At 43.3% G+C, this 19,334-nt stretch overlaps 1 protein-coding gene across 1 annotated transcript in view; it reads right to left on the bottom strand.

Annotated features, from left to right (window-relative positions):
* neo1a (neogenin 1a) overlaps positions 1-18,902 on the bottom strand; it is a 152,709-nt gene extending 133,807 nt beyond the window's left edge. The window contains exon 1 of the mRNA XM_069165600.1: positions 18,251-18,902. Within this exon, the coding sequence (XP_069021701.1) occupies positions 18,251-18,341 (91 nt within the window). The 5' untranslated portion in view covers positions 18,342-18,902. The remainder of the gene's footprint in view (positions 1-18,250) is intronic.
* Between the last annotated feature and the right edge of the window lie 432 nt (positions 18,903-19,334).

Consider the following 19,334-nt stretch of genomic DNA (forward strand, 5'->3'; position numbering starts at 1 on the left):
GCTGGAGGAGATCAATAGGATGACAGGAAGACAGATCGCCTCGGGTGGAGAGAGGACGACGCTCCCGTGAGGAAAAGGAAAACAAATTCCAACGGGCAACGCTCCCGACTTCAGGCCTGAAACCCCCCCCAAACTGCCATGTTCTATCTTTACAGCATCCTCTGTGGTGTTAACTCACTTCAGCAGTCTTCACAGGCACATACACAAACGTGTTAATCTGACAGATACACAGAGTTTTAGTCTCGACTGCACTACCGTGAACCGCGGTTTAAAAGAAAAGAACAAAACGAAAGGAAAATAGCTCTCTAATTATTCAAAGGCAATCGAGAAGCCGTTTGTTGACAGAATCCTCGACAGACAGCGTTTCACGCCGCCACAGTGAGGTTTGATCATCTGGTTAGCAGAGTGCGAGACCTCTGACTGAACCTAAAAGCCATTAAAGCCACAACTGTAGTCCTCTCTGTGCAAGTCATCACTTCAGTGGGAAGGGTGTCGTGCTGCAGCAGCGTTACTCCCTGTAGTGCTTTAAACTACATTAGCGACCATACAAGTACAGTAGAGGACGTATACAGTTAAAGCAGAAGAGGATAATCCCCGAGAAGTGGGCCAAAAAATATGCTTTCTCCACCACGAGTGTTGTAAACCTGTCCTTAATCTGTCAACTGGGAACAGGGAACTTTTATACAGATTTTTTTTTTTTTTATTGTATTCTTGGTTTGACCGTGACAATCCATGACAGGGGATCCAACCGGGCCCGGTTTATGGTCTTATGAGTCGGAAGTGTTTGGTGGTGTCTGTGAAAGGAAATATACCGCCTGCCACCGAGACACTCGATACACAATGTGGCTGAGTGACATGAGACACAGTGTTTCCTTTAGAAAAACAAGCACAATTTTAGAAAAGCCAGAACTGCAGCCGCCGAATATGAAGAGGCTGCTGTCAGGGAACCCTAAATAGCAGATCATTCACTCGTATTTTGAATGGATGGAGCTCACTGGACCGTGCATAAAAACAGGTCACCAATTTATGGTTGGGCCATGACAATAAAACGTTAAGCTAAACAGGGTTTATGTTCCTTGCATAATGGACATGTCTGCTCACCCCCTTTTTTTTTTAATTTTATTTTTTTTACCTTAAATACAAACCATTTTCATACCGTTTTAGTCTCTTTCCCATAAATTGAGATAATGAGAGTGTCAAGCTCCAGAGAGAGAGAGAGAGAGAGAGAGAGACAGGATTTCTTTTGGAAGAGAGTAGTGACTCAAGAGGAATTAACATTATAGCAGAAACCGCTGCACTCGCTCAGTCCCATTTTCTTGCATACATGTTTCATTCATCGTGATGAGAGGATTAGTGCGGTATTAGTGACTTTCAAGTGCACAGTGTTTATGTTGATATCATCCACGATCATCCCTTACACGTGATTAGCAGGGTCACATGCGCGTGCACTTTCGAGACGTGCTATACAACGCATTAAATCCTCCGACAGGCCTTATGGTGTTCTTGCGTTCCCTTTCAAGCTAAAAATTGATCATTAGAGCAGATTTGTTTGTTCAAAGTTGTTTGGTTTATAAATCTCCTTTCCTTCATGTTGTTTGTTTACATCACAATCTGCTTAAAACAACACGGACTCCTTAATACACAATACATCGAAATAACGTGTAATTTATGGAAAAGATTAACTTCTGCGGTCCCTTGGTGCCAGACGAAAATAGGTAAATAAGACTTTTTTTTTCTCTTGTGTTGAGTTTTGCACTAATAGACTCGGATCAAATTCATGATTCAGGGTGTAGCATGTTAACACTTTGGTCTCAGCCATGAACATTGAAGGGTTACGTTTGGGAAGCTTGTGTTTGGGGACCGCTATCTTGCATCAAATGATAGTTGCAATGCTGAAGTGACAATCAGACAGGAAATAACATAAATAAAACACGCCTTTCCCCGCTGTGCATGCAGATGAGTGTCAACAATAACTTGTGTGCGCTCCATTTTCTCCTCAGTGTCTCAACAGAACGTATGCGTCATTCATTTGTCATTGTCTGTGGGCTTCTGTCAGGGAAAACAAAACAGGCTAATGTCCTCATCTGAGCCCAGATAACGCCGACTGCTACAAAACGGGGGAACCAAACGCACTCAACTATTCAACACTGTTCTCTTTCAGGCAGGTGGATGTGTCTGTCTGATGATGACTGTTTGGGTGCTGCAGGCTGTGTGGCCAGCGCCATGATGATGTATGCACACCTGCCATGGCTCCTGGCTAGCAGTGTCACAGCTGAAACAGTCGGGAAGGGGAAGAGGAGGACAGGATGGAGGAAGGGGGTGGGGGGGGGGGGGGACAGACGCCTTTAGGGGCAATGCTGGGGGGAGGGGAAGCGAAAGCAAAAGAGCTAGAGAGCTGTATCCATTATTAATGGTAGTTTGGTGTACGGAGAAAGAGATCTAATGTGGCCGTCAAGGTTGTAGTGCGTGTATAATAGACGGAGACAGATTCTCTCACTGCGCCTCTTAAGTCTCTCTCCGTCTCCGTCGCACACCGTCTTTCTCTTCTCTCTCTACATCCTCCCAGTTTCTAGAGAAGAAGAAATGTATTGGCCAGAGATTTTCCTCACACAACAGGTTATACGGAAGAGCCCAGCTGAAGGAAATTAGCTGATGTAGTATTATTTGATAAAGGGCTTAGATGAGAGAGATAGTAGAAGAAAATGAAATTAGAGCTTCAATGGTGGTGTTGGCATTGAAGCAGTTTATTACCATACTTGCACGCGCGCGCACGCACACACACACACACACACACACACACACACACACACACCTAAGTAAATATAAACATATCAGCACAAACAGATATCCAGTGACTAATGCCAGATTTCCTTTTGAGGCCAATAAAAAGTGTTATTGTCAAATATTTTCACGCTGAGCGCATTCTTTATGAAACGAGGTGCTAATGAACACACAAGTGCCGAAAGTGTACAGTGATGTATTATTATACGAATCTTAAACACTGTTACTATGATGCTGCCATCTGTCCGTCTAACAGTGGGTTTATAAGAGAGTCTTTTTTTTTTTTTCCCCCAGCACTTCTATTCGTCCGCTACAACAGGTCCGCTGCGCAGTTAAAATATTTTTTAATGAAAGACCGCTCACTGTCTAGTAAGAACGGAAGGATGTTGGTGAGAACGGAAATCAGAAAAGACAAAGTGGTATTTATTAAAGACGTAATGTACCTTAAGGTACTGTTGGAACCCACTGAACCTCAAATGTGCAATGCCATATGAAAACGTAATCAACACCAAAGATACTTTAAACTAATGCCTGGATTGCGGGTACGAGGAATGAAGCCCTGTCGCCCAATGCCAGCTGGGGCGGGCCAAATGACGACGCCGCCATGACAAATGTAATACAATTACACACGTAGAGGTGTTGGGGAGTTGACAGAGAATGATGAAGCCAACATCAAACGCAGTGTTGATAAATGGAAAACAGAGAGCGGCTGACCAGAGGAGGAATTGTGGAGGGAAGGTGGGGCGGTGGAAGGAGAAGGGAGAAGGAGGGTGAGGCTGTTATTGATTGTACTGCCTTGTGTTCACGTTGTGAGGAGGATGACGAGGGGAGGGAAGGCGGCGTGTGAAGAATGGAGGGCAGGGTTCGCCCCGCGGGCAGCAGTTAAAGCCTTGTGCCCCCCTGAGAACACAGCGACTAGCCTCCTTTGAGCTGCCCATTGGTCACACTGAATATTTGATTGACACACACAACCAGTTATTACCACTACTACTACTAACACCGTTTCCCAAAACCCATCCCCCTCAAATAAACACAACAATGCATCCCGGACTGATTGAAATTCAAAAGCGAGTCTTGAAGCCACAGGCACAGACAGCGACAGGCAGCGAGAGGGGGGTGGCAGTTGTGGCTCACTAGGGTCCTATAAAAGACAGATGCTAAATCACTTAACAACTCCTAAATTAGTTGGTTGCAAATCTGCTGGGATATGGGGCAACGGAACGGTCTGTGGACGCGGTGTGAATGGGCAACGCGGTGCACAGACTCTCGGTGCGAACAATAACATACCACTTGAGGCTACACGGTCTATAACAAAGGAGAGCGAGCCTCACGGGGGCACATTTCCACATATGCCACAATGCAAACAAGTCACTGCAAAGCTGCATGAAATATCATTACAGACCAGAGAGCCAATATAGGAAATACATGACCCTCCCCACCCCCCCTCCCCACCCCTTAACACACATGCACGCACACACACACACACACACACACACACACACACACACACACACACACTTCTCATCACCTGAGCACCCAAAATCAATTTATCGGAAACGAGGATATGAGCGGCTGGTGACCGACAACACCATGTGTGCATCTCATTTACTCCGAGGGAGGCTTTGCAGCAGGATTTATCACCACCTCTGATCTCATTTCCCTTTCATATGCTAGTAAATCCCAGGTAAGGCAGACGTTAGGGATGATACAGGGAGCGTGGCCAGCTCACTCAGATTTGATTCCTGGAATTAATCTGGGGAAAATACTCAATGCTAACCTGCTTAGTTGTCACTTAATCTAGGGGTAAACCAAATATCAATTATACTAAGCACAAAAAGTGGGACAGATAACCACAGACTCTTTATCCAACAATCAGGCCAGAATAGCCATTTACAAACTGATTAAATTCTTGGCGTGTAGTTGCCATACATTAACTTGAAGCAGAGCAAATGTTAACGGAAGAAACAAGCCGAGGGGGAAAAACACGCAACGACACATTGAACTTTGTCTAATGAGTAGTAGGATTGGTAGCAGACATAACCTCAATCCCTACTACATAACCAATCTCCTCTGAATGCAGATCGGCTCAAATACGCTTACCGTCTACAGTCAAGGACAAAACAACTTTCCCCTGGAGGGCTCCTCAGGTGACGACTTGAGTAACACTGTCTGGCGGAAATGTCACGCCTGCATTCCACAGAGAAAAATGACGACGTTGAAGCCAGACGAGGTTAGCGAATCATAAACAAGTCGGCAAGTTAGGGCCGCCATCAGTTTCACGCGCAACATAAGGTGCTTTGTGACATGGCCGCGATTTGTTTTTCCATCACATGCTCGCGTCTGCGTGCTGCATGTTGCATGGAAGCAGCACAAGTCTACATCAGGCCCCGGAGTCAGACTGCGAGTTCTCATTTCACACTAACTGGGTTAGTTAGGATGTGACCGCTACGGCGCCGGAAGATCTGAAGTTATGCAATGAAATTCTGCCTCATTAGCCGCTTGTTGACCACACCTACTGTATTCTACCTTTGAGCTATTTTTGTCCAACCGAGGGAAAAGTCTGTTTTTTATCACACAGCCTAGTTTGGTCAATTAGGAACACAATGAGCATCCTGCACGCTCCTGTGTGAGTACAGTTCATTTCCTGCCTTTATTGTTACAAGTGTTGGGCTCATTCAAAAGTGGATGAAATGGGAGGGGGGCAGACACTATTTACTCAGCAGGGAGAGAAATGAGTCCCTGGCTTCCTAATGACTTCCTGCATTTCATACAATTGTTTCCCCTCAGGAAATCTTATCAATACAGCATGTCGACGCGCCGACCAGAAAACCCAAAACACAGAGATACTGCGCTTTAATTAAGTATCTTTGAATAGGAGGATGACTTATTTGATTCTTTAGCTAGAATACTTTTATGTCCTATGATCTTCATGAATTGATTTGTTGTAATGTTACATCAGCTGAAAAGAAAGCATTTCAGTAAAGTGTGTCAGCATCATAAGAACCATGACATTCCCATGACTTCAACGCAAAAGTCAACGATGAATACAGATTACTTTTCTATTTATTGTTGCTGTAAAATGTATTTTGTGCCAGTGAGCACCAGTGAGTGTCATCCAGCCCCATTACTGCCCCATTGCTGAAGCATGAAGCATTACTGGCTTCATGCCCGGTTTGACCTTCCTTCACACCGTCCGGCAGCAAGTGAAAATAATCATCCAAACGCCGACAACTCCAAAGTTGTCATATTTTATGTATTTATGCATTTAACATATGCAGAGAAAGAAAAGACATTATTGTTTTAAAAAGAGCAGCACATCAGAATACAACTGAATAAAACGAACAGACTCTCTGATCGTGACTAGTTTTCCAGCTAAAAATATACAATTCATGGCAAAGTAAGACAATTTTAGAGTTACTGCTAAACCTTTTTATTTTTTAGACAGACTAGCTGTTCCACCTGCTTTGAGCCTATGTTATAAGCTATGCTGAAGGCATCGATGTATTATTTCCATATTAAATGCACAGAAATGATATGTTATCGATCTTCAGAATCAAACTCCTGGCGAGACAACATATTAATGACTTTCCCAAAATGTCAGTGGCTGCTTTGAAGAGCATTTGAAGGACCTAGTTAATTAGATGATAATGGAACAAAACCCAACTCTCCATTTTAATAATGTACAGGAGCCTTTATATCTTCAAAACCAGCAGTTGTATTTAAGATGACACACAACAGAGGGGGTTAACATGGTTAAGCTTGTACAGCATGCACATGAACCACAGGTATGTGAGGGGCTAGCAGGAACACAGCCCATAAAATCCACACTCAACCTCTGTCTAGCACGCAAGGAATGTTCTCCGAGCGCTTCACTATCATCATCGAGTCAGGAGGGGCTATCTTCGCCCCTTCTTTGAAGTCTGTGTGGACGAGAGGGGGAAACGGGCAGTAATAGTGAGCTCGAGCGATGGTGAGGTGAGACAATTTCTTTCTCATTAGAAATGAATTGCCGACGTAGCCGGTGCGGGGGCCGAGCGCGGCGTCACTAGGCATCCCGTGCATCGCCCCATGGGGAGCACTTGAACCCCTGACCCCCCCCCACCACGGTCGTTTGGGCCCAAAAGGGGTGCGTGACATGGCCCTGGCCCAGAGACACTGCCCCGCCAGGCTGGGAATGCAGTGGCACTGTGGGGGGAATCGGGAGAGGGACAAAGAAGGGAAAGAAGGGCTCCACCGATTCAGGGTTGATTGGGTTAGAGAGCTTCATTATTAAGTCCCCTGTCACTCTGCAACAAAAAGCACCCCACAGGCTAGCAGCTTGCTAATAAAACCACTACCCTTTATAACTCAAGACCACTTCTGACATCTTCTTTTGAGGAGAAATGAGAGCGTGCAACTCGGTCCCCAGCTTAAAAAAAACATATCTACGTCTTCCAGCTGAATGAACTGTTGCTTTGCACTGAACACGGACTGGTGAGAGGTGCCAAAAACTGTCTTGAATTAAGCTGCTTTCACACCTGCTTAATTAGATAATGTTGGGTGAATTTTCATTTAGACTTGCTACACTTCTCAACAATATTCTACGCCATATGGCACAAACAGACTGCAGGACATATTTTAGGATCTTGCTCTGAGTGTGTGCACTCGTGTGTGTGTGTGTGTGTGTGTGTGTGTGTGTGTGTGTGTGTGTGTGTGTGTGTGTGTGTGTGCGTGCGCACTTTAAGTGAATTTGTTCAGCAGGTGTCCAGAAAGCTTGAATGACATGCTTATGCACTCAGGATTAATTCAGGACCACTGCAGGTAAATTAAGTATGAAAGCAGAAAAAGCATTTTTGCTTTCTTTTTCCGAGCCTCTAATTTAAGCACTTGGATGGTTGGTTGCTGAGGAAAGGTAATACAAGAATTCACCATCCTTCACGAGGGAAATATAAATGTTCACATTCTGAAAAGTGGTTTATTTAATGGTTGTTACGCAGTTCAAAACGCCTGCGGTTTGAGTTGAAAGCGATGATTGACAAGGAGAGGTTCACATTTTGTTTAAGGACAGAATACGTCAAATATTGTAATTTTATCAAGCATCTTCCGAGCAGTCACACTGCACCACCTGCCAAATCTAATTCATGTCCCGAAACAATTAGTCAACAACAATTACAGCTTGTCAAATATGAGGATTTGCTGCTTCACTGTCGGACTAACAAAATAAGCGCATTAGAAATTTAACCTTGGGCTCTGGGAAATTATGACTTTATGGACTAAATGATCAATCAAACAAAATTAGATCAATTAATAATATAAATAAGTGCTCTATTACTTGTTGCCCGGTTGCAGGGAAATCTACCTTGGAAGAAAAACACAGCTACCACTTGCCCAAACATGTCAGGCACCTCGTTCTGGCATGATTGAGAGGGGGCGAAATAATAAACAGACAAGTTTAACTGTAGTCATTAATGTTCATCTCCCTGTGTTCTTGATGGGATACCTCATTAAGAATGTGTTGGTAGCAGCTGGCTTGCTAGCCCATCCCATTACAGCCCCACCATGCCAAAACCTTTGCCATTGGCCCGATACCCCCCCCCCCCTCCCAACCCCCTACTCCAACCACCTCCCTCGTGTCTCATATGACATCTGTGTCTCAGGGTCCTGTGACGGAATGCTGCTCGCCTCCTATTCCTGCGCAGGTGCCCCCCCGCTGGCTGCCATCCATTTCGCAGCCACGCTGGTGCTGTAGCTGAGTGACCTGTCACCGGCTGAGAAGTAAGAAGCGGTGGGGGGGGGCCGTGGAGTCAAGGTTCAAGAGACAATGCTTAAGGAATCAGAAGGAAGTAAAGCAGCTGCTTTCCATCAATGCCCGGTGCGTACACTTCAAGCGGGAAGAAAATCCTCACCTCTCAGACCTTACAGCTCTGCCTCTGCCCGCTTATCCTTCTAACCAAGCTCATCCTCCTCTTCCTCCTTCATGTCAAAAAGAGGAAGGTCATGTCTGTATTTAGACACAGCTCAAGAGACTGTGTTGTTCCAGATGCTGCTCTCAGGTTCTCTACGGCTTAATCCAACACTGACTGAAAGCCTGCTGCACTGTAGTGCACTGTGAGGTTTGGGCACCGAGCCAAAGACGGTGAACAAAATGATCATCTGAGGAATCTCTGCCATCTCGCACAAAAAAGAAATGCTTTGAGTTATAATGTGAAAATTGTGCAATCTTGCTATCTATTATGCAAGTCTGTCAGTAATATAACTTGCCCCTCACAATCTGAAGTTTCATAACCAAGTTAAACATAGTCATTTATCAGACTCCATAAAAGAGACACTAGCGGAAATTATAATTATCCCAAAAGGTCAAGGACAAGATCCACATTAGAAAAAGGACACGTATAACTGAGGAGAAGGAAAGGGGGGGGGGGGGTCTAATTCATTGACCAGGTGCGTCGCTGCAAGGGAAGCGTAGTCGTCAAAAAATTAGAACCACCTCAAAGACAATTCGGCTTAAAATAGCTCTTGGATGCAGCTCTTGGAGCACATAAATCACAAGCACTCTAGAAAATATATTCACCATGGTTGCACTATATAAAATGGAAAAGGTGCAATTAGCAATTCTATGGCCAAACTCGAGCTTATTTTGGGTTAGAGCTGTGTAACATCAATATAAAAGTAGAAAAGTCATCATCCTTCAAGTTGCTTAATTGCTGCAGAGGGACACATTTATTCAACTATGAAGGGCCAAGAAAGCAGAATCAAAAGAGATTCCATTACATCATTGCAGTGTATGAAAAAGGCTTCAAGCAGTGATTTCTTTATTTCAACTCTCTTCTCTTGACCTCCATTAGCTTCAGATGAGCTCAGAGTTGAGGAGGAACTGGCTCCAATAACATGGTGAGAAGTCACTGCAGTCAGTAGAGCCCCATGCCAAAGGGGAGCTCCCGACGGCACAAAGGAGCCTCTATCTAATGCTGAACCTTTCAAAGAATCGCTTCAGCTTGGATTTAGGAGCAGAAACATTGGTTAATACCGGGAGAATTTTTTTTCAGGGGTCACCATAACAGCAGGTGAAATCAAAATAAATCCTGGAAGGCTGACTGGAAGGATTCTAAGAAGGTCTGGGACACCAGTTGATATATACATGACGAGTACAGAGACTCCACTGGTCTCAACCCTAAACCCAAAGTTGTTTAAATTTAAGGTCTGAGACTCAACAATCCGAGACGCTGCTGTGCTCTACACGCTGAGACAGTGCCATGGAAAAGTACTGTGCAGCGCAAAATGACACCGTCCTCTGTTCTTGCTGAAGCTGTAACACACTACACCTACTATACTAAAAAGTGAAGTGGTTTCTTTGGATTTCCACAACAGAAACCAATCAAACCGGTTCCTAACTTGTAAAACAGACCGAGAAAGTTGTGTAGAAAATACTTCAAACAGAATTGTTCTGGCACTACTCACCAAAGTTCAGCTCATTAACGACTGAATTAGAAATGTTAGTGGGAGCTGAGCACTGGTATTGAAATGGTTTACTTGATTGACTTAATCACAATGTGAAAAAGAATATCGGCATGCTTTGCCAGTGCACGTCAATACTTTCCAACGGGGAAACATGAGGTTTAAATTTATGTGCATCTTATAAAATCTTTTCCTAAGCACATTTTTAGAAATCAAAGTTCTTTCGCAAACCCAAACCACACAACTACAAACCTCTTTACAATGCACAGCTGTGAGCTAATCTGTAATTTTGTCCTAAACTAAATAAAGACTTTCACAATAAAAACTAAGAAAGAATGTGGCAATCAATGCATGCCGCCCCCAGTTGTGTTTCTCAAAACAAGTGCTCTGCGTATTTTTAAGATTTAAATCTTAATCTATGGCTGCTCACTGATCCACACAACGAGCTAAATGAAACTGGTCTCATTTATTCTCAATGAAAGAAGGTACACATTTTTTTTTTTTTTTAAACTGGAGAGTCTGTTCCTGCCAGGAAACTCTGTGAACATTGTTGATAAAACAGCTGTCGAACCCCCGATGGGTGGCGTATGCCTGTCCAAATACCCACCCAAACCTACAAACACATCCCACTATGTCTCACGCTGCCAAGAGCTGCGGCCGGGTACAAGATGATGGCAGCCAGCTCTGCCGACCAGTGCTCACAATCCTCTCTCTGTGACTGACTTGCCCCCACACCCTTTCAACAAATGAAAAGTTCCTTTGACTGAATGAAGGCTGAGAGGCTCCGAGTGTACATGGGTGACTGATACCTTATGAGAGTGAAGTTAAGATCTCTCCCACGTACACATACCGGTAAACCGAGCAACAGTAATTTCACGAGTACGTTGAGAACGGTGATATTTGGGATTAAAACCAACAATACAAAGGGACCGAGCGGTTGGGGCCCAACCGCCACCCCCCGGGTCGATTTCTGATTGCCCTCTTTCAACACATTTCCTGTCTGTCTATCTGAATGCAGAAATAAGTGCCAAAAAAAATCTTTAAAAATAAAACAAAAAGATCAATAAAAAAACAACAACGATACGAGTGATTTTGTTCAAATGGATAAATCAGCCCGAAGCAGAACTTGTATTTCTGGGCCACAGAAGATCATAGGATCCATAAAAACTGTTTTTACGTTGGGAATAACAAGATTCAAATTGCACTATCCATACTGGACAATTATGTTAAACAAAAATCATTATATCAGAAGAGCTGCATTGATTCTTGTTTGCCTGGAGTCTCTTTGAAGCACGAGCTACTTAACAACTGCACTACAACACGGACTACACCACTGAGAAGACTTTCAGGTTAATTCATCACAACCTGGACGTCCTCCAAAAAGACAGCAGAGAATAAATTCTTGTCTGAGAGCTGCAGGATGTTGGGACTCCAGCAGCTACGGTGCAACCAAATGAAGGTTATTAATCCATCTTTTAAGAAGATTATTAATCTTTCTTAATTTACAACCAGGACTGCTGCCGGGAGTGACACCCGACTCCACACAACTAATTGTGCAAAAGAGTTTCACGATGAAGAACCCGTGAGAAGATAATGGCAACAAACATTTTCATCACTTAAATAGCTTACGCTCGAGGAGTACAGTTTGTGGTTTAACCATCATGAAGAGCACGTTTCATATTCAAGTTATTATAATTGTGTGTGTAGTCTGATCATTTTGATCTTCTTTTTTGATTCCTCTGTAAAGATTACGATTTTTTTTTTTTCCCCTCAGAAATTACTGTTTTACTATCCTTCATGTTTATGTAACTGTTATGAGATGCCGTTGTAAGACAAAGCTACAGCAGAAAATCTCTGTCAACATTTAAACATCCCACCAGAGATCTCAATTCTTTTCTCATAGTCAAAAGGAAATGCCGAGTAGGAACACTCAAATCTGCTTTCAAAGATTTCAACAAAATAAGAAAGTCAAACAATGGCAGCTTTTCATCAGATTTGCCAACAATATTGCGAAACAATAAAGGCTTCCTTATTCCTCATCTGATTAGCGACTGCTGGAATTTGCACTATACCCTTCCACTACCTTACAATAAAACTTTAAAAATTCATACGATTTAAAAAGTAAGAATTCAAGCATTTGAAAAGGCTTAAGAGATCTAAGTTTAATAGGAAATGCCTGTAATGTGCCCCCCTGGGCTGTGAAAACACTTTTGTGTATAACAGAGCCTTGCACTCATTAGTTGAGGCTCATCTGACAAGCACAGCTTGCATGTGTCATAATCCTATGCAGCTGCCACTACCGACAGGAGACACCACGACAGGAGCTCGGCGGAACCAAAATAGCAGAAGTTTGAGTTAAATTTTCAGGGTAAAAATTCCTCACTGTCCTGCTGAGCTTGAACGAAGACTCGTTTTTTTTTTTTTTTTTTAAAGCCTGGTTTTTGCTTGAATGCCAAGCCGGGGGGAAAATACTTCTTTGCTCGCGGTGCACCACTCAAATCTAACATCAATTTGCTGCTGTAATGCTGCAGTTACAGAAGACATGCAATGAATCATGGAAGACTGCCTCCTATACTTTTTCTGTATTCAGCGACTGGACAATGTCTCTCTGTCCCGAGGAACGTGACCTGCTGTGACTGCAGTGGAGTAAAACATAAATATTATAGATGATGTCACGCCGCAAGACTAAAACTTGCTATTCATACAACTGTCACTTACAAGCCTGTGTGCTGCTCTGGTGAAAGAGGTTGTCAGATTTATGTGCAATATATATGTAATTCCTCTTGATTGGACATAAAAGCCTTACGCACATCGACTGGCCCGTAGTCAAACAAGAAATATGACTACAAGTTTAAGAAGAGTGCGCAGCAGTGTTTGGTCAAAAAGTTATATTTTGTGATTATATCGAGAGAGCTTCTCACCTAAATAGATGCATTCAAAATGTTTATATTAGTCCTTTATAGTATTTGTATTAGACAGCTTGTAGATGCCCAAAACGCACTGTAACAGCCCTCGCAGAAATTATGCTCTAAAACCAAAACAACAACAAAACAAAAATAGATTAATGAACGGTTAGATTCAGCCAATGTGTTAGTGTTTAAAACATGCTAATGTCAAGACCACGACCCAACACAACTTGATCGTTTGGGTTTGTGTACGTGTCGCCGTAAGACTGCAGTGAGGCTCGAGGAGCAGAGCGTGACGCAAGTTGCCGAATAGTTTTTAAGTGCACAGGAGCGAACCGGCTGAGACGATAAACCACACTTTTATTGACGTGTAACCGTAACGTCAGTCTCCTCTTCGTACGCTTCGCTCACACTGCAGCTATGTACGTCAGCTCAGAGAAAACTGAAAAAGACTCTGCTCTCCCAGAGCTCATTAAGCCCGAGCGTCATTCAATCACAGCAGAACAGGGAAGCCTGGAGAGCACAACAGCACTGCGGTGGATTTCAAATTTTGCATTTTGTTCTATTTTTAAAACCAGAGTAAAGGAAAAGAGGAAATCAGCGAGGCAAACAGTCAGTTTGTCAGTTTACTATGTCTCTGGTAAAAGATTAAAAAAAAACATTATTGATGTAACGTCCCTCGGGTTACCAAGTCTCAAAGGAGTCATCACACAGGGCAGTATGGACAGATTTATGGTCTCCAGACACTATTCAACTTTTTCAAAGTCTGTGCGAGTCTTTTTTTGTTGTTGTTGTTGTTGTTTGGACATGAAAGAGCCAGCAGACACAAAGACGACAGACAGTGGCCGGATTGGAAAGGCTGACATCTGACGTCTTTTTAAGCACAGCGGGAGCACCTCTGAAGCTGAGAGAAGTTCAGCTTTTAAGAGAACACTTGATGTGAGCAGCTTTCTGTGAACTGACCAATCCTAACGTGGAATCGGCTGCCTTTTAAAAGTACAGAGAAAGATGATGGTTCAGGACAACACCTGGAGCCCTTTTGCACCACGTTAGTTCATATTTTTCTGTTTTTATTCCAACATTATGACGTGCATCTTTGAATGTTTAATGTTTCAACCTGCTTGATCAATAAATAAATATTTCTATCCGCTGAGCTCGGTTTGACAGATTCTTACACCATCTCTCTTTTGGGAAACAAATATTAGTCCAAAGTTAATTTCCCCCCTGCTTACAGCTGTGAACGTAAATATCGCTATGAAAACATAGTAAAGTATGGTATTACCCCAAAATAGCATAAACAAGGAAGGATTTGACAAAATACTTGTCATGTTGTGCAAAATAGCTGAAATTAATTCCACAATGAATGTTTTGTTGTTTTGTTTTTTTTACAATTTCATGATTCATAAAAATAAGGTTAATGTATTCAAAAGACTTTCAGGGCAATGAACACCTGACATAAAGGGAAGTAAAGACTAATAAATACTCAAAAACACAGCAAATTCAGAAAAAAAACAGAACAACCAAATCCCCCAAAAATACATATACAGTAACTGAATGTGAGAAAAACTTCTTCCACCCGTAAGAAGGTCTCTGAAGGCTGCTGAATGTGCATCGGATTCAGAGGAGCAGGAGACGCTGGTTTACAGGCTGCAGTGGAGAGGCAGGAAATAAGCAGACTTCAGTTGTTTTTCTCTGCACCTCATCACCAGAAGTGGCTCTGATAGTGGCAATTTCATCCTAGCAGGGGGGCAGCAGAAGCCATGGACTTGCCCATGATCCGCTCTGAGCCACAGACCATGATGCAAGCTTGGCTGCTCTCCACTCAAAACGCTCCCTCCTCTTCAACACCACAAGCAACCAGCAAGCCGGGCCAAGTCTACGAATGCCTCGGAAGCACGGGGGGGGAGGAAGCATGCTGAATACTGTCCGCTGTAAAAGCACTCCACCTCCGTGCTGACAGCTGATGTGTGAAAGTTTGATATGGTGAGAATGAAATGGGATCAAACCATGTGTGTTTTAAAAGCGTGCAATATTTTCATGGTGCAAATCATGTAGACGCTGGTATAGTTTTAAATGCACTTAATCTACATAAATCCTGCAGTCCAGTCTAGCTCTATTGGTTAACCACTCAGTCAAATGAAAGTTAAAAAGCTGAAAGTGGGGGATTACACTGCCCCCCCCCCAACCCCTCGGCGCTCCCCCGCCAACCACCAAACAGAAGAAACAGCAGATGTCGAGCCATCTAGTCATAGGATATTGATCCCCCTTTCACTCTGCCAATTACATGTGACAAACTGCTGTGACAGTTAGAGCAAATTATCTCAATAATTGCTTCATTTCAGGCCCCACAAACCCTCGACAAGTAGATTTAGCTGCTGAAATAGCAAACAGCACAAGTTGTTATTTTCAACGGTGAAGTCCGACTGCTGACCTCGCCAGGCCATCTCTGACCACGAGAACGTTGAGCAGCAACGAACTGAGCCCCCCAACATCAGATCAGTAGCATATCCTAATGGGGTGGTTTCATTAGTGAGGAAGATGAATCAAATACTTGGCCAAATGTGCAATTATCTGTCTCTCGGTGGATGGAGGTCATTAGGATTTTATGAGTGATTGGAGCCCATAAATAAATGATCAGTAAATAGCATACTCTGCACAGCAGAGACAGCAGATGACTCTGCATGATGCCCCTTCTTAACTCATCACAAGATGATCTGAAGATGAGGAAAAGATTCTGCTATTTTCCAGCTGAGGATGAAGTTGTACAATTCATTTGTATGAATGACTAAAGCAAGAATCCTTTCGCACACTTTGCATACAGATTTCACCGTCGCCGGAATTATTCTTGATATTCGGGATGAATGAGATCCAACTTTAAGCCTTCCAACTTCTCTCTGCACAAACTGGGATGAAGGACCACCGGGGTTTTCCAAACAACGACACAAAGGTGGTAAATTATGTTCTTAACAGCACAGTCCACGCAGAAGACTTAAATGCACCGAAGAAAACGCAGTTGTTTATAAAGTCCGGGCAACGTTGCATCTGTGGTGGTCTGTGAGGATAAAAACCCCCAGAGAGTGCACTGTATGAGCAGAGAGTTGCCAAATGTTTACACATTTCAGCAAGTTATTTGCATTGTCCACCCGGAGATAATCAGCACACAATTCCCTCCCAGCAGGATTACAGAGATAAGATAGCGCCTAAACGGCTTTTACACTCCTCTAACCGGGACTTGTTTACAAGAGCACAACTTTTTCAGGCATTTTTAAAGTTCCAACAACTTGTAAGAGGAGGAGGAGGGGCTAAAAAAAATAGCAGCAGTTTGAATGAACTTTAACAGGTTTTTCCAAAGTAAAGCAAAAAATAAAGAGAGTGTCTGTCTCTAAACGGAGCGACAAAGACCGAAACTCTTTAAGTTTAGGGCCACAGCGTTGCCAGGCTTGATAAAGATAAATTCTGGCCACAGTCAGGACCTCAAAGAAATGTGTTTTGAATAAACAGATATTTTCAGAGAAGGGGACCCCACAATTAGTAATTTGAGACTCTCTCTGTGTGTGGGTCCCAGTCCAATTCTCTGGAATCAATCAAAGCTCCCAAAGGAACTCCCTGGACCCCTTAATCTCCTGGTTTTATTACTTTCCAGACAGTCGGCCTGTTTCACCCTACCCCCATCTCTCTTTTGTACTGATCTCCAGCAAATCCAAGGAGGGGCTTTTTTTCTCTCTCTCTCTTTCTATCTCCCTCTCTATCTCCCCTTCCACTATACTGCAGAGCACTTTTCATGCAGGAGAGGGTCTTTCATCAGGCTCCACACGGCAAGAGAGCCCAACAGCTAGCAGAGACCCGTCACTCCAAAGCCTGTCTTTTTCCTTTTTTTTTTTTTTTTTTGCACATTCACTCTATTTCGCTGACAAAATAAACAACATGCTTTCAAAGGCACATGGACTGCCTTTTTTTTGTGTGTTTTTTTTGACACACAAAAAAATATGTTGCATATCACCAGAAAAAACTGGGCCATGTTGCACAAGAGTCAGTTATATTCACAATTTTTTTCAGACCACATGCTGCTGTGTTTGATAGTGTCTAGAAGCTTCACTGATAAAGATACGACTTTGTCACGGGCGGGTTGTCATAAGGGCTGCAGCTGTGTACTCCAATAACTGCTGGAAAGACTTTTTTTTTTTTTTTTTTTTTTTTTTCTCATGACTTTCTAATTTATGCGAGGCACTCGTGATAACAGACCGTGGCAGGTTCTGCTGAAACATACACACTCTTATCAATAAATCTAACAACCCAAAATCTCCTGTAATAACCAGCGGGACTGGCATCTCAACACCACCAGTTGGAATCAGACATATTGTGAACTGTGCACTGCAGTGCAGTGACCTCACTTCAAAACAATTAACAGCAGCAAATGAATTGGGTTTTGTTTATCCATCAGCTAAACATGTATTGACGCCCAGGTAATGAGATGTCTGCTGGACTGACGATGCAAGCTTATTACCTGACAGTGAACACTAATGACTCCTTGCATGCTGTATTTTTTCTTTTTTCTTTTTCTTTCCAGGATTCAAGCCCCTGCCATCCTTTTCCATTTCCATGACCACACAAGCTCATCACACACTAATAGCTGGATGAGCTCAATTCAACAAGCAAATGTGTTGTTGTTGTTGTTTTTTTTAGCCATTCAGATTTAATTGAACATCATCTAAAAGACAACTACACTGCATGCCTGTGGATCATTTGAGAGACAACCAGAGAAACCTATCAGCAGTTCTGCCTCAACAGCCTCAATGCAGACAAAAGGACCGGAGTGTGAAAGCGTGTTGCTTTCCAGCTTGAAACAGGGCTGGTCTACGATTAAACCGTGCCCGTTATGAAAAAGTAGCCCACTTTTAAAGTTATCTAAATGGTGAAACAGCGGCTGACCTGAACACGGCACAATTCGCTACCTAGCCCCGATGTCTGGTTTCCCCGAGACATTTGGTGTTTTTCCTTTTCTCCCCCTCCTCCTCCTCCTCCTCCTTCTCCTCTCCAACTCGTAATTCAATGTAGGCAAGTTTCTTCAATCCAGGCTTCAAGAAGCAGACATGGAGCAGAACTAGTAGCGGTGGTTTAATGGCATTTACCTTTGTCGACATGTTTTGCCGCGGTGGTCTCCGTGTAGAGAAAGGTGAGACAGAGGAGAGAGAGGAGCCACAGAGCTCCCCGCTCGGCCATCACTTTTCACAAATAAATATTTGCAGGCTTCAAGAACCCCGGTGAAGCTTTTTTTGAGAAAAAAAAAAAAAGATAAATCCTTAAAAAAAAAAATTTAAAAAAAAATCCCCGACCGCCTCCTGGAAATGCACAAAGGGGGAAAACAAAAGTTCAAAGTCTTAAAATGTGCAGAAACATCCGGAGCCAGGTACTTTTAAAACTGGCCGGATGAAACATGTAACTGGAAGGAGAGCGCCGCAGGTTAGAGACTGTTTTCTCAACTTGGTCGAGGCAGAGGTCGGGAAAAAAAAACAACAGTGAAATCAATCCATTGCCACGGAGGCACAGCCTCAGAGAGATTGGCGGACGACTAAGCGCCAACGTGCCGACTATCCTGTTCCGATATGTGCCAAGCTCGCAAAAAGACTAGAAAGAGCTCAGTTGGAGAAAAAGATAAGATCCGACCAGAAGGAGAAATCTCCGCCGCGGCCAGCTCACTGCTCACGGACGGGACGTAAGGGAGCAGCGTGTTTGAAGGGCTGGATCTCCACCGGCTCCCCGGAAAACAGGGCGCGGAGCCACACGGAAGTTTGGATCCTGGCTGTCTGTGAGCTCAGGCAAAAACTAAAATACGGTGTGGGACTTCAAACCCAAAGACAGCACCTGATATCCACACCTCGGGTCTGCTGGTGTGCCAAATTCACGCGTAAATTCATCATCTTACGCACCACAAATACCGGCGGTGGAAGAAGTATTCAGGTCCTTTACGTAAGTGGTAAAAGTAAGCTTTTAATACCACACTATAAAAACACTCTACTACAAGTTGAAGTCCTGCATTTAAACCCTCACTTAAGTATATAGATAGATAGATAGATAGATAGATAGATAGATAGATAGATAGATAGATAGATAGATAGATGGATGGATAGTTACTTTATTAATCCCACAAGGGGAAATTTTTTTTCGCAACAGCAACATTGTAGACACAGGTAAAGAAATATGTATGTAAGTATT

This window comes from Embiotoca jacksoni, unplaced genomic scaffold (assembly GCF_022577435.1).
Source record: "Embiotoca jacksoni isolate LCO1_2020_lvr unplaced genomic scaffold, fEmbJac1.0.p SCAF_35, whole genome shotgun sequence".
Lineage (NCBI taxonomy): Eukaryota > Metazoa > Chordata > Actinopteri > Embiotocidae > Embiotoca > Embiotoca jacksoni.